This window comes from Epargyreus clarus, unplaced genomic scaffold (genome assembly GCF_041222505.1).
Source record: "Epargyreus clarus isolate Ecla_fem2 unplaced genomic scaffold, WU_Ecla_fem_2.2 ptg000008l, whole genome shotgun sequence".
In the NCBI taxonomy this organism is placed as follows: domain Eukaryota; kingdom Metazoa; phylum Arthropoda; class Insecta; order Lepidoptera; family Hesperiidae; genus Epargyreus; species Epargyreus clarus.
Window position 1 is genome coordinate 10,258,866 of NW_027332216.1, and position 16,994 is coordinate 10,275,859.

The 16,994-nt window shown below is 35.7% G+C and overlaps 1 protein-coding gene across 1 annotated transcript in view; it reads right to left on the reverse strand.

The window, feature by feature from the left end:
• rho-5 (rhomboid-5) overlaps positions 1-16,994 on the reverse strand; it is a 240,369-nt gene that overhangs the window by 10,882 nt on the left and 212,493 nt on the right. Inside the window, exon 5 of the mRNA XM_073075970.1 lies at positions 14,958-15,119. Within this exon, the coding sequence (XP_072932071.1) occupies positions 14,958-15,119 (162 nt within the window). The remainder of the gene's footprint in view (positions 1-14,957; positions 15,120-16,994) is intronic.

Here is a 16,994-nt window from a genome sequence, read left to right on the forward strand (position 1 = left end):
CATGAGATTTATATATATATTTATATATTTCTACATATATATAAATAAACAAAGTGCTCGAGATTTTTTTTTTTTTTTTTTTTTTTTTTTTTCAATGTAAAGTTGAGGTGTTCTCAACCTTACATTTTTCGTTTTCATATTTAAAACACTAATCCTTCTTTATCTCTTGTGGCGCGCTTAAAAAAGTTTCCTTTCAAAAATAGCAGCGTAATCTGATCTCATTTAAAATTTTCATTGGTATTGACGTTGTAATTTAAAAAATCAATATATGACATGTACAGCAAGTGAAAATTCGAAACTAATCAACGCTCCATGTAGATAGGCCGAGCAATTGGGATCCGATCGCGTTTGAAGTTATCGGTTAGCTTCGATGACTGTACCGAGGGCGTGGATTTAGATCCGCTAGACTGTATCTAATGCGGTAGCCGGTGGCTATAAAGCTATTGAAGTTTAAAATTTGGTTATTACGAATAGTTGCATTCTGTGAAAGGACGTAGAGGGGGGAGAAAAATATATCTTTGGCGGTCTAATTTATTTTATAGTGTCTCAATGAAAGTATTGTGTTGTGAAAATATTTTTCAATCTCTTTGTTATTATTTTATTTAAGTTTCAAGTATGACAAATGGCTATGAAATAAATAAAGTGATATACATTTGTATGGATGCTGTATCACGAACGCGCGTCAACTTTATTTGTATTGGATCGTATATTGCATACGATAGTGTGCGTAGTAACGCTACACGCGGCAATAAGCACACATACGTTTTACAGATCCAATACAAATCATGTAAAGTCGACGTGTACTTGTGAGATGAAAAATGCAATATTTATTTAACATAGGCACTTAATAAATATTTAAGTGTCTTAAAATATTACAGGATTTTCTCATTTCAACACTTTTTAAAAATGCTTTCAATAATATATCTTCATGGTCTTTTGAAATAAATACCATCCTAAAATGGTATAATTCCAGCCCCTTACGTTGGAGAGCATAATTCAAACACCATATCATTATTAAAGTTGGCAATTTTTTCATATAGAAAAATTTACAAATGTATACCTATAGTTAAAATGTATCTAGACGCACGGCACTGCGACCATAAAAATCCGGGATTGTATAATTAACATGCATGTGAAATCAACAGTGGGAAATCAACAAAAAACAACACAATGTGATTCCATTTTAAATATCAATAATAGCAAGTCCAAATCCAAAATCCTCTCCACCGTGCATCGAACTGTGACTTAAATTCAATCGACCATGAAGTCATCGACAAACAAACCTACTAACCCTAGATAACGTTGTTAACTCGAAGTGTTGTTCACTGGATTGTTCCTAATATGGTACGTAACCTTTATTGAAGACGAGGAGGAAAGCAAAATCCTGTACTAATAATTGAATTCGATACATACACCTGGTTTTATATCTTCGTGTTATTACTAAACCGTTAGTACCATCGACTGATTTAGCATATTTTAGTCGCGATTACAAAGATTTTTTTTTAAATCACAATGAAAGTTTTAAATCTAATTCATTCGAATAACGTAAGTACTTGTAACAATAAGTTATACACGCTATGTTTATCAAATTAAACAATAAACATATATTTGAATGTTTCCGAGTTTCTTTCGACATTTTTAAGAACTCTCGGGAGATTAAGATTGTACCACTTAGCTCACTTTTTGTTTAAGCTATTGCATAGCTTTTATCGCGGGCTTTGAGCGCGGTTTGCACGGTCAGTTATGCCGCGTACGTGCACAATGTGGAATGAATTCTTCTGAGATACTCCCTGAGCGCTATGACATGGGGTTCTTTACGAGGGGTTGAAAAAAAGAGTTCTACTTCAAATCCAGAGATGCATTGGCGACTCTTCTGGTGTTGCAAGTGTCAATAGGCGACAGTGATTGCTTTCCACCAGGTAGCCTGCCACCATAGATACCATAAATAAAAAAAAGAAACAAAAAATATCTACAAGTACCTTTAGTAGATTTCGAATCCATCGAGAATTAGCTTTACAAGAGGAAATCGGCGTACATAATGCCATAAATAATACCCGCGTCGTGTCCACGAGGTATTAATTCAAAAAGCCATTACGGAAAGTTTTAAACGCGCATTCTGGTAAACAGAGTGATATATTAACGCCGCAGGTGAAATATGCGCGCAGAAAACCATCCCTTAGGCTGAGACCGCACTGCGATTAAACGCACGCGTTTAACCGCAAGACTGAAACCGCTAAAATATAAAACATATTGCTTTCTATACAAGTGCACGCACTAGTGACTTTTTCAGTCGACTGATTTATTGTTACATTTTGACCGCGGCTTGTTTAAAGCGCGGTTTTTTGTCTCCCATAGTAATTGTATGGTGGGGCATTGATATAAACTAAAGATATGTTACTAGTGGGTAAAACATGAAATATACAAAATACACCAATTGGAGTGAATCGACTCCAGCCGCTCTAGCGGCGGCGTAGTAACTGACACGTATGTATGTCACTGTATACGTTTAACGTCATTATTTTAGTCTTCTAAGCCTCAAAATGCCTTCTTGGGCAATGCTTAAATGTACAAATTATTCCTGTAACAACTGTACTGAAACATGGATTTGGGAACATTTTTGTTTTACGTACAGCGGTAACCCTTCAGCTTGACTGCAGCCTTATATTATGTTTGTCGAATAAAACAAATAAAGCTTGTGAAAAATAAAACTTTGTTGGGAAAAAAAAACAAAAAGTAAAGCTATCCATTGGATACTATCGCTTGAGCAAACTGGTAGCTTTAGCGTTTAACTCGACTATTAAAACTACTTTTAAACTGTTCGGCGACTTATGAATCTATACAGTAAGCAATTGTCTGATAACAATGTTTTCGAATAAAAAAAAACATGTACCTTCCTACTGTTCATCGGTCGCTCTAGCAACTAATTTGACGCCTCAGTGACAGCAGCTTAAGCAACTATTCAATAGTTAAAGCATAGATAAATATAGATATGCCTTGTAATTGATGCCACAAATAGCTGACACATAAGTAGAATGGCTGACTGTTTTCCATTACGTCTCCGACTGTTATGGCGTAATTTACGCGTAAAAATATGTGCAGTTAAGTGGTGCAAAAACAACAAGAAATCGAAGAAAAAGTGCGGAGAAATATCTCTATGCTCTAAAAACTATTTTTTTTTTATTTTTAAACACGAAAATGGCAGTGACAATTTCAATTGTCAAAACTTGTTAGGAGTGCGTAATGTAATGTTGTAACCCTTACAATGTACAGCGTTGCAGCAAATGAGATTATCGACAAAGCTGCACAGTCGTTAAGCAAGTCATTGTTACAGGTTGAGAGTTAACTACGTAGTAACGGGCGCTAAGCTGGCAACAAATGACATTTAACTTGCACTTGAACCAAGGGCTGACAGCCCAGTGGAACAATATGGGCAAGTTTTTTTTTTAGGGCTATTTTTTACATTAATATATGGCTACAGATTTAAGTTATACCTATTTTTCATTTTTGTTTCTCTATCTTTAAAGTTTCGATGTGTACGAAAAGTCTGGAAGGGATATGAGATTCCTAAACCGCCCCATACATAGAAATGTACATTATTCCAATTCTATCGATCCAAAGAATTACAAAGACATGACAGAGAATATACGGGAATTGCAGAAAGTGTTAATTATATAATGACGTGTTTATCAGCCCAATTGCTTCAAGACTACGCGTGTATGCTGTACTCTTTTTACCCAGTCACGATTTCCAATCATAGACCTTGTTACCCCATTAGTTATCTGTTCTAGAGTGAGCAAACTGAAACGATTTAAAATAGAGAAACGTAACTTACGAAAATAATCCTACCCCTGTCATTCTTCCTCGGCTGACATGCCTTATGAGTCAGAAATCCGGAGCATAGCTCCACAAAGCGAACTCAGTCGTTCTTAAAGTGGCTTTTAACAAAACATCAAATACTTTTCCAAATATAATCTGTTAAGAGTTTTCTCGTTAACTTAACAAAATGATAAATTAGTCAACAGAACTACATTTTAACGCGTAAGTTTCTGAAGCTATAGTAATTATTCTTGCAAATTACCTATTTAACGAAATTTAAACTGGTTGCTCAATTGTCTCGCCCCAGTTATACCTTTAAACTTTGTAATATAATTGTGTATTATTCCCAATAGGTACAAAAAGCTAACAATTCTAGAAGTTAGTTAGAACTTTTCAGACAACATAAAACTATGTTGCCATTTACAAGGTCTTAACCTACTATACATTACTAAGTAGCTGTAATTTGAATTATAAAGAGTTTTATAACCAAATGTCATAATCACAATAATAATATTACGTTACTGTATATAATAATAATACATTATTATGCAGTGCAAATGCAGGTTATATCTCTTATCACACAGGCTGGTGCCCGCGTGTATTTCTAGTACGCATGCATATCACTATTCTTTGATTTCATAAAAAGTTATGCCACGTAAACTACAGGCACGCGGGGCGCGAAAGGACTGCAGCAAGTTAATTCACGCAAGTAGATGAGACAAGCATATACACCCTCGTGACAAGAAAAAATGTCTTTAACAGATTATATTTATATTATTAAACTATGTATCTGTCTTTATTTCGATATAAATCTATACGTTGTCAAAGTACATAATTTTGTAATAATATTTATATATTCTTTTGTAATATTTTATGTAATATTTGAGTCATATGATCGTTTTTAAAATGAATCAACTACACTAGAACAGAATGATGAGTTATGATCGGACGAAATGTGACGTGGTTTAGTGTAACGAAAATTGGAGTGGGTGCTATGTCATTAACCTGTTAGTGCACTTTAAACTGAACAGAAATACCTGTGTTTTGCATAAACTACGCCTAGTTTTGGAATTTTTAATAGTGAGAAGGTGCCAGGTGAGACCTTCGGAGACACAATGACTATGATGTCCGCTGCTGTGTTCAAGTTTTAAGGATATGATAAAGAGAAGATACTTATAGAAGCGTACCAAATTTTGCCTACTAAAGAAAGGTCGGTAGGTTAGCCTCCTACGAAATTTGGAAATTTCTAGTATGAAGTAGTTGACAAAATATCATCTCCTATTGAAATAATGGGTGCAAGACTTTAATGACATTTAAAGACATTAATGCATGCGTGACTGACCCTAGATAAGCTCCAAACTGTCTTTGGTTCATGACAGGTATACATCAGACGCGCAATTGTCAATTACCAACATCATCTCACGCATGCTCGTTTTCTAATTCAATATTTTACAAAACTTTTTTTTTCATATTAAATAATTGAATTTCATGAATAAATAAGTGTTTACAAAATCTATTTAAACTTTTCAGACGATAAAACATAATGTAATATTATTGAATAGGATGTGCCTACTATGCATAATTGCGTACTGTCGAGTTTTTATGTTTGCAATCCTATTGTGTTTTGCCAACAAACTTTGTTACAAGTTGTTTTCGAGTATTACAATTCGCGAAATATATTACTCGACTATATGCCACGAGTTTTGCAGATTACAAGTATTCATGTATGTAAGAAGTGCCTACTAGTATTTGTAAATTTCTGTTTAATATTTTTCATTCTAGCCTGGTGGTTTAAGAAACTCAGCCTCTCGATCGAGGGGTCCGTTGAAATCCCAGGCACGCACCTCTGATTTTTCAAAATTATGAGCGTATTAGAAATTAATTATCTGTGCCCACCAGTGGGAAGAAAATGGGTTGATGATGATGATGAATTTTTATACAATAAACACAAACTGCGAATTCAATTATCTGTTGCGAATGTGTTTTAGGCGGTGTGTACTGTCGTCGCTTGGCTTTCTTTGCTTTTTTGTCGCTTTTTTTATTCTAATATATTTAAAAAACAAAATATTGTTAAAAAAAACAATGACGACACAATTAAAAACGTAATATTACTCTGTGACGTACCACTGCTGGACATAATCTTTACCAACTAGAGGCCTGAACAGTACTCCCCGCTGCATAAATGTGGATTAGTGGAAAGTGGTACGGATTAGTAGCCAACCCATGTCGGATATCGGAACCGATATGGTTTAACGACTGCTATCTAATCATAGCAATAAGGACTGACCTTTCAACATGTCCTGCGTGTCCTTGTAAAGTACTCAAGCGTGCATGTACTTTGTCAGAAGCCGTCACCATTCAACCACCAACTATCCAACTACTAACCACGCCCCATGTCACCTATTTTTTATATAATAGGAGTAGCAGCCGAGCATGCAGTCCACCTGATGGTAAGTGGCTACTGCCGCCCATGGACATTTGTAATCAACCCCAGATAGAATTAGATATTCCTACCTGAGGTCGGCCACAGATGCGCCGCTACCCCTGAGGACTATGATGAAAAGTCTCGGAAAAGTATGTCTCCCTTACCACACCCTTCAAAACGGAACACAGTAGTGCCTAACACTGCTGTTGTTAGGCAGAAATAGGTGTGGCGGTGGTGCCGCCGGAGTCGAACCACAAAGGGTTCTACCACCTTAATTTCGTATATCACTCAATCTGATATACAAAATTAAGTTGCAGGGGTCAGAACAAACCACGGGACTATATACATATGCATACAAGTGACAAATAATATGTTTTTTGAGAACTGCTCCATTGGCACAAGGCTCTTGGCTAGTCGTAGAGCTCTGTAGAGCTCTTTAATTATTATGACGGATCGATACAGCGCCGGGCTAAAGGCCAACGACTAATCCTAGAAATTACTATAACTAGGTCTTGTGTTCTTTGCGTAATTCAGAAGTATCTAAATCTACTTCAAATAATAAAACGGTATTTTGGCAGATCTTGAAGGTTAATAATGTAAGGAGCATGGATAATACGATAGAATTTTATTAATATATGCTTCATATTCGTTAGCCTCCACAATAAAATATCCGGTGTTGTTCAATTATATGACAAATATATATTTGTCACTTATTTTGATTCTTTCTTACAATGTTTTGTTTACTTTTAACTCTAGAACACTTAATAAACAATAGCCTCAGCTCTAGTCCTATATACACCTTCATAGTATACATAAGTTATAGTTTCATCATTAAACTTTTAATAACTTCCAATTAATCTTTAAACGAAGCCAGTATCTGCACCGCTTCTCAACGTATTAAATTTAACGACTCAACAAAATATTGATTAAGGCTAAAATAATTTAACACCTACACAGCTAACGAGGTGAAAACAAAACCGTTGGGCGCACTGTCAGTCTAGACGGTGAAAAAAGTTGGGAAAAATAAGCACGGTAAGCTAAACTTGTGGTAAATAAAAATACTCGCCGAATATGAGTGAAACCTGGTTTGTGTAAAGCTAAATATTTATTTTATGCAATTTACACAAACAGCATAATAAATATACAACGTTGGTACTTTAATATGCATACTACACAAACACAGTAGTATGAAAATAAGCAAAAGTATGTTTGAATGAAGGTAAAATTGCCTGATTTGGGTTTTTTCGTGTAATATAATTACCGCTTCTATATTTTTTACTATGTGGATTTGTAAAAATCTTTAAAAGGCCAAGGCTTAAAAAACTAATCTATATAAACGTTATAATATAGCTAATATATCTAAACACATATCACTATTACATCACAAAAACCACAAATGCAGAGGTGAAAAAATTCAAAATCATTATTTAGACACGGCTGAGCGTCCACCAAATTCAAAATGCATTTACCTACATTACTCCGTGTAGAAAAGAAGAAAATTAATGAACGCATAACATTAAAAACTGAATTGCAGCAATCCTATTAGCGTGCCTATAATTGAGGAAGCGACAATTCAAGTAGCCGACGCAAATAGATTCAGAAAACAGGCTGTCAATTTATGCGTTACTGCGGTAGTAGACAAGGGTCCTCGGGAACCTTACAATAACAGTATTTCCCCTGTCTCTGATATTGATTCTACGTTTCCTTTCAAACTATATCTATTATTTTATGTTATTAACCATGTTCATTGTAAGTCTATATATATAAAAGAAAGTCGTGTTAGTTACTCCACTTATAACTCAAGAACGGCTGAAACGATTTGGCTGAAAATTGGTGGAGAGGTAGCTTAGAACCAGGAGACGGACATAGGATACTTTTTATCCCGTTCGACCGCGTTTCCTTGAAGTCATTTTATAACTCAAGAACGGTTGAACCGATTTAGCTGAAAATTGGTAAAGAGGTAGATTAGAACCAGGAAACGGACATAGGACACTTTTTATCCCATTCGACCGCGTTTCCGTGAAGTCATTTTATAACTCAAGAACGGCTGAACCAATTTGACTGAAAATTAATCGAGAGGTAGCTTAGAAGCAGGAAAAGGACATAGGATACTTTTTATCCCGTTCGACCGCGTTTTCGTGAAGCATTTTATAACTCAACAACGGCTGAACCAATTTGACTGAAAATCGGTGGAGAGGTAGCTTAGAACCAGGAGACGGACATGCGATACTTTTTATCCTGTTCGACCGTGTTTCCGTGAATAAATAAGAGTTGAAAGTTTGTATTAAAGTCCCCCAGTTTTGATGCAAATCTATATGAAAATTGGTATTTGATAGGATTTCGATAGAAACATTTATTTGAATTATTTTTTACTATGTAGTGACATAGAAGTCGGTTGTATTTTTTGTTAAAATTTTTTTTACCCTTTTTAGTGATGACATAATAACATTTATATTAATACAATATAAAATTGTATAAACGTGATCATGAATTAAGGTACGGTCTGAATTTACATTGATTGGAACCGCCCGCTCGCAGGGCGCTTCCACGCCCTGCCCGCTTAGTTTTATATTGTCTTATGTGTTCCAACCTAACCTAACTAAATAGTCAATGATTTGCAATTTCATTAGAACCTCCTACACCAAATATCTTCAAACACGACTCAATTATTCCCATCGGTTGAGGAGTTACATATTTTGTCTCCGAGCCACATTATCAGACCCTTAAATAGTCAATGATGAACTGACTTTGCAATTTCGTTAGAACTTACACCAAATATCTTCAAACACGACTCAATTATTCCCATCGGTTGAGGAGTTACATATTTTGTCTCCGAGCCACATTATCAGACCCTTAAATAGTCAATGATGAACTGACTTTGCAATTTCGTTAGAACTTACACCAAATATCTTCAAACACAACTCAAATATCCCCATCGGTTGAGGAGTTACATATTTTGTCTCCGAGCCACATTATCAGACCCTTAAATAGTCAATGATGAACTGACTTTGCAATTTCGTTAGAACTTACACCAAATATCTTCAAACACAACTCAAATATCCCCATCGGTTGAGGAGTTACATATTTTGTCTCCGAGCCACATTATCAGACCCTTAAATAGTCAATGATGAACTGACTTTGTAATTTCATTAGAACCTATAATAAAAAATAACACAATAAAAAAATAATTATTAAAATCGGTTCACTAACGGCGGAGTAATTCGTGTTCATACATAAAATAAGATACCGGCCGAATTGATAACCACCTCCTTTTTGAAGTCGGTAAAAAAATAACAGAGTGCAGAGAGGTAGAGTGAATTTTATTTAATTGTATTTTTTATTTTCCTGTTCTCCTGTGGCCATTTCCTAATATTTACCAGTAGTTTATGGACATAATACATAAATTACACGAGTGAAACCACGAGGTACAGATAGTCACTCATAATTAGGTGGTACGAAGTTCACCGGGTCATCTAGTTATAGGATAAATATAAAATGAGTTGCAATATAACTTATAACTTCAACTATAACTAGGTGGTATACTCGTGGTCCCTGTTGTTCCGGGACCATAGGGCTACGGTATCCCCTGCCTGTCGTAAAAGGCGACTAAAAGGTGCGGCGGGTGGCAAGAGTGGGAGCTCGAACCGCCAGGCCAGCGACCCCAGGAAGGACGACGGTATGTGTGGTCGCATTCCGTCGTGCACACCAGACAGTGTGGCGAGCGTCACGCTCACCTGGGCGAAGCCCGACGGGGCAACGCGCTAAGAGGACACCGGTTCCGTTCCTCTGGAGATCCCGGAGTCCTCTACGCAGCGCCGAGGATGGCCACCGGGGAAGTTTTAGTGTGGTAAGAATCCCACAAAACCCCGTGCTGAACCTACGGTATAGGGCACCTTTTAAAGATTTCCCCCTCGTAAACAAAAAAAAGGTGGTATACTCGCATTCCTTCATGGTCGACTGAGGAGGTACCAACGCTCTAACTATTTTTGCCCTTCCAGAGCGTGAATTGTGACTGTTCTTACTTCGTACTTATTGTTGAATTTTGAAGAGTTTGGTAAGGCAGATGCGTTTTTACGAGGTATTCTACTTGTTATATGTGGAGTACCAACGTACTCGTATCTCGGGCCGACCTTAGATAGGACTGGAAAACTGGATTCTAGTAGTAGAAACTTCTTTCTGGACTTCATTTCTAATGTCTATAATCCACAGTGGTCAATTAGCAATCAATTAAAAGATTCAATCCGGATATCATATACTGTAGGTATATGATATCCGCTCATATACTTTTCATATGTATTTACATTACTATAATATATTTTCTTAGTCATCCCCTTTAATACGATAAAAGCAAGTCGTTGCATATTATGGAGGGGTCATAATTTATGTTTCTTATGCTAAACTGAACATTGTATAAGATTGTCTCCCATACTTATCGTAATACACAAATATAGTAAGTAAACATTTTCTTTAAGCTTATAAAAATTAAGTTATAAATATTATTATACATATATCTGTATGAAAAGTTTCGTAATTCGTCTGTAGCGGCATGCCACGCCCTTTTAGCGTTAACTGTAGAGAAATTTGTTGAAATTTACATAAATTTGAAGTGACGCTTGAAGCGAATAAAAGTCTCCAGTGGTACGCCCACTACGTATTTCGGGTTTAAACTTATATGTAGTAGAATCGGGACGACGTGTGTATGTAATATATGTAAATACATGCGAGATAAATACCGTGTGATAAAAGAAAGATGAGACTTCATCCACAATTAATAGGACTCGTGGAAATCTTTTAAGGGTTGATTTGTATGGTCGTATGTATTTATATTTGTATTTATTTATATATGTTAGTCACAAACGTGCTAGATGTACAAGTTGCTCCAAGATCCTGCTGAGGGAACTTCAAAATAGCACAAAGAGAACGCTCTTTCAAAGGCGACGATGCATTGAGGACTCATCTGCTGCTGCAAATGCCCATTGATAACAGTGACTACGTTCCATTAGGTAGCCCGTCTGCCTTTCCAAGCAGCATACAACACCCACTATTTTAGTTCATATTTTATTGAATCACATAATAGACTATCTTTTCTTTTTTTTACATTTTTTTTTTTAAGTTTATTCTATGTAATTCGAATATGATACAATTATTATGAAATAGAAATAAAAATATTTACAGTAATCAAAAAATTAGACTATCTTCTAAATTAGCGACTTATTACCAGTATACTAATCAACATGAGTTACTCTACTCCATTTGATGTCGTTGATAAATATCAATTGAAAGATCAACTACAGCATACTATTTCAATCACATAAAGATACCTTAAACCCCAAAATACTGAATTTCTTAGAATTTCTTTAAATCCGTTAAGGCTCCCTTAAGGCCTTTAAGGCTCTACGTGCTGTAAATGCTCACGTTGTCGTTACGGCGCATTCAAGACGTGAGCATTGAATCGACTGAGCTAAGCTTATTCATCACGAAATTGTATAACGAATATGCATATTCATACATCTATGGTGTATGTGATATTACTTTTAAGTTCTATACAATATACGGATTAGCTTGCTTTAAAAACATAGTTTACGTAAATAAGTGGGATTCCAATTAAGCTTTATTAGCCTTTTATTTAACTCGTGTAAGTACTCAAAACAAATAGTGCTTATCGAAAGTCGTGTTTAGCCTTTTTGATATTCATCCGAGAGCAAACTTGAAGCGATATAAAAAAACCTAACCTAACCTAAAAACGTTGAAGATATTTTGTTTATTTAAAACATTTTATGAATATATATTTTTCTACTGCAGTTACATCTTCTATATATATAAAAGCGAAAAGATACTCACGTTCAAAACGTATTAATCAAGGTTTTGACTAAACTGCTGAAGCTACAATCATGAAATTTAAAATATAGCTTCATTTTATAATGTAGATGCGCACTAAGAACGGATTTTTTGATATTCCACCGTTAAGGGGGTTAAATGGGGGTTGAAAGTTAGTATGAAAGTCCGTCAGTTTTAAAGCAAACTGGATGAAAATGGGTATTTAGCTTTCTGATTTAAAGTAATAAAAATCTAATCTAAGGGTTTTTCCAAAATCAACCCTAAAGGTGGTTAAATAGGGGTTGACAGCTTTTTTTTAATTTTTCCATTTTGGAAGCCAGCACTATGAAAGTTAGCCATTGCTTTACTGGTTATATATAATAGAACTTTAGTTCTACGGTTTTTGGAAAATCAACCCCTATGTGGGTAAAATAAGGGTTGTAAGTTTGTATGGAATTCCCCCAGTTTTGATGTAAACTCTATGAAAATCGGTATTTGGGTTTTCGATTAAAAATAATTAAATACCTATTTCACCATTTTTGGAAAATCAACCCTTAAGTTGGTAAAATAAGGGTTGACAGCTTATTTTAAAATTTGCCAATTTGAAAGCTAGCACTATGAAAGTTAGCCATTACTCTACTGGTAAGATATAGTGGGACTTTAATTGTACCGTTTTTGGAAAATCAACCCTTATTTGGGTTAAATAAGGGTTTTAACTTTGTATGAAAGTCCTCCAGTTTTGATGTAAACTGTATGAAAATCGGTATTTGGGTTTTCGATAGAAAATAATTAAACACCTATTTCATTGTTTTTGGAAAATCAACCCTTAAGTTGGTAAAATAAGCGTTGACAGCTTATTTTAAAATTGAGGTTGAGGTTGTTTAATAGGGGATGGAATTTTATTTTAAAGTCCGTTTATTTGGAAACAAGGGCTGTAAAAAGTAGGATTTAGCTTTCTGGTACGGAATAATAGATCTTCTTTAACAACGTTTATGGAAAATCCACCCTTAAGAGGATAAAATAGGGGTAGAAACCCCGTTTAGGATTTCGCAGATTTTAGAGCAAATTCTATGTAATTTAGTATTCTGCTTTCTGATTGAAAATAATAGGACACCTATTTCACCGATTTTGAAAAATTAACCCTTAAGGACGTTTAATAGGGGATGGAACTTTATTTTAAAAACCGTTAATTTGGAAGCAAGGACTGTAATAAATGGTAATTGGCTTTCTGGTTGGAAATGATAGAACTTTTTTAACACCATTTATGGAAATTCTACCTATTCGATATAACTGCTATTAGATATTTTTCCAACTAACTTTTGAACCGTTAAAGGTAGACAGTTCAAATTTTCACAATGTGTTGCTGCTGCAATATTAAATACTAGAAATTAAAAAAAATGAAAATTTTGGTTGTACGGAACCCTCCAGGTTTTTTTTTTTAATATAGGAGTAGCAGACGAGATTGCAGTCCACCTGATGGTAAGTGGCTACTGCCGCCCATGGACATACGTAATCAACCCCAGATAGGATTAGATATTCCTACCTGAGGTCGGCCATAGATGCGTCGCTATCCCTGAGGACTAAGCTGGAACGCCTCGGAAAAGTCTGTCTCCCTTACCACACCCTTCAAACCGGAACACAGCAGCGCTTAACGCTGCTGTTATTAGGTAGAAATAGGTGTGGCGGTGGTACCGCCGGAGTCGAACCACAAAGGGTTCTACCACCTTCTGGTAAATGTCTGGTTCAAGGTGCAGGTTTGACTTGCATTTGGCCAATTATTAGTAACGCGCAGACCCGCGGGCCACAAGGGAAAGTCGCGGGCCACACACCACCCGTGGGTCGGGTTGCCGACCGTTGGTGTTGAACATTATCTTTCAGAAATTTGCTGATAAAGTATCTATTGATGCATATGTACATAGGAATGTTTTTGAATTTCTACTAAGGAGGTAAAAGAAGTGGTATATGTATGTATGTATATATACGGGAATCTTTTAGGTTCGAAGTTAGAAACGTGAAATTTCAAATAACGTCTATTCAGACACACACGACAACGTTGAAGTGGTGCAAATTTCATATATGATAATGCGTAGGTTTATTCAATTTACCCTACATTTTGGTATACTGATTAGGTACATCGCAACTACTTCGGACACACTGCGTGCCAACATTTTGTCCTACCGTGGGGTATGGTTGTGGTGGGTATGCGTGGATTAGTGATGTGGTAGATACATAGGCCTTGGATTAAAATTTTGGGCTAGAACAGGGCTACAGTATCCCCTGCCTGTCGTACGAGACTAAAAGGGGACTTCTGGAGTTGCGGGCGGCAAGAATGGGAGCTCTAACCGCCCAGCCAGAGACCCTGGAAAGAGCCGCTGTATGTAAGGCCCCATATAACATGGACGGTTCCTATGGAATAGTGTAAATAATAATTATTGTATCCTACATGAGACTTATATTTTAAAGAAAGTTTCATTACAGTCCACTAATTAGAGTTTTTGTGTATGTTTCTGAAGAAAGCTTGACCAATTTAGGTACACAGTGACGAAAAGCTTTTATTAATTAAATATTAATGCTACTTTATCGTTAAAATTGTTAGGTACAACTTTACGATTACAATTATTTGTATGTCATATAATATTTTTTTACGCTGGCGAAGCCGCGGGTTCTGCTAGTACTTACATACACAGTTCCAAACAGCTCACCGTGTTAATTAAGTGACCCAAACATACTAAGCAAATATCGGCTTACTACAACATAGTATGGACAACACCGTCATACTAATTCTTCTTTTACATGGGTATTTCACATCTTTATTGCAAAATACTCCCAAATTCAGTAGAATACATAGGTCACACGACTCCTGAAGGTATTACACGAATAGTAAAAAGTATAAACTTACCTAAAGAATTTGCCAACAAGGCCTAGTCCATATTTCCTCCTATTAGAATTATCAGCCAAAGGTTCTATGAGAGACGCGTGGATGCGCGCCCCACCCGCACCCCACGATACACTCCGCTCCGGCCTGCGGTACTCCACGGCTGAGCTGAGCGGAGACCGAGCCCTGGAAACAAATATCAGTTACAATTATATATTTTTGAGAGAGACATACTTTTCCGAGGCGTTCCTGCTTGTCCTTAGGGGTATCGGCGCATCTGCGGCCGACCTCAAGTAGGAACATCTAATCCTGAGGTTGATTACAAATATCCATGAGAGGCAGTGGCCACTTACCATCAGGTGAACTGCATGCTCGTCTGAGCCTTTGACATGGTTTGTGTAGGTTTGCAAGCGCTTGTAACATATTTTTTGATCTAGCGTTTGTAAGTGTTTAGAGTTTGCAATAAACATTAGAGTAATGAGGGATAGCTTTCATGGTACAATAGGTCGATTATTCAATACAAATTGAAGTGTCTGTTTGTAAATCAAAATGTCTTTTTATTAATGTCAAATGAAATATACTCGTATACGATAGTTAACAAAAAATAATTATTATTTTTTTTGTCCGTCTACCTGTTTGTTTCGGCTAATTTCTGTGATGGCTTTAATGGCTTGAATTGTTTGGTATGGAAACTCTTGGGTTGTTAAATTATTGGGTAATTTTCAGGCGAGGGACCTCTTTGCAGATTAAGATCAATAATTAGTTCATTCCTCTGTAACTAAATAAGTAAAACTTTCATATTTCAGTATCGAGCACAGATTTCCCCACTTAATAGAGATGGCCGGAAAATGTTAGTGGTTGGAAATCCCTTATAATATTTTTAAATTACTCATAAGGTATCTATACAAATCTTAATCACTACCAATGATAACCGACGGCCTAACTTGCCCTCCGAGGCCCGTACCATCAAAGACTTACGTAATTACAATCCATTCAGGCCTATTTACATTAATAAGATTTTAGAGGTACTGTAGTATGCGCATACATTACGGTCCAGAGATTAAATCTGCTTCACAAACCCATGTCACGAAGATTTGGGTAAGTGATATATCTGTCAGGGAACATACAAAATGCCAATGAGATCATTCAAATGAATCTTAGCTTTGTTACTTTGGATATTAATCGGGTAAACACTTTAGGTAACTAAATTACCTATTTAGAAAATGTCGGCGAAGTAATTGGCTTTTAAGTTTATTGTGTAAAACACTTTTTTAAATTAAACCAGCTATATTCAAGAAGTAGGAACACATACGTATGTCTATGTCAAAAAAAATTACTAAATTAGCCCTTCATAGATTGTAGCTGTAGTAATTAGTACGTATGTGGCAACGTCAAGATATGGTGCCACACAATTCTGAATCACGATATCGAAGTTTTTTCAACATTTTGTATACAAGCTTCGAACAGACACTAATAGAGTACGTTTACAAGGACATCTCCCTTTGCCAAATGAAATAAATAAGGCATATCTACATTATCAACCTGAAATGCATATTAGAAAGAAAGCGATACAACTTAAACTTTTAAACAAAACATTTGTGGCTGGGTCTCGCTGCGATTTTCCTATTTTGTTTAAGATGCTATATTTGTATAAATAGGTATTCAGGCAATTTATAAAGTTTTTGAAATATCACGTTCAAAGTTAACCTCTAAACCTAAAAACGCTTTGGTATGCAATACAAGTTTTACCTCTAACTTATTCAGGCTTTTTATAAAGTCACCTTTGCCATAATAAAGTTTTTCTACTAAGTTTTATCGTCGTATTGTGACAAGAACTAGTTTGGAAAAGAAATTACCTTACTTCAACGTTTGTTGATTGTGTGCATCCGTATTTCAGATATCTAGTAAATAAAGAGAATAAAATAGAACTTAGTATTTGTCTTTTTTAAACTGAAACTTATTGGTATAAAGGTATTTTATTACATTTTGATAGAAGATCAATATTAAGACTATGTACAAATTTGAAGATCAAGTTTAGAAAGCTGTGAATCTTGCAAATAT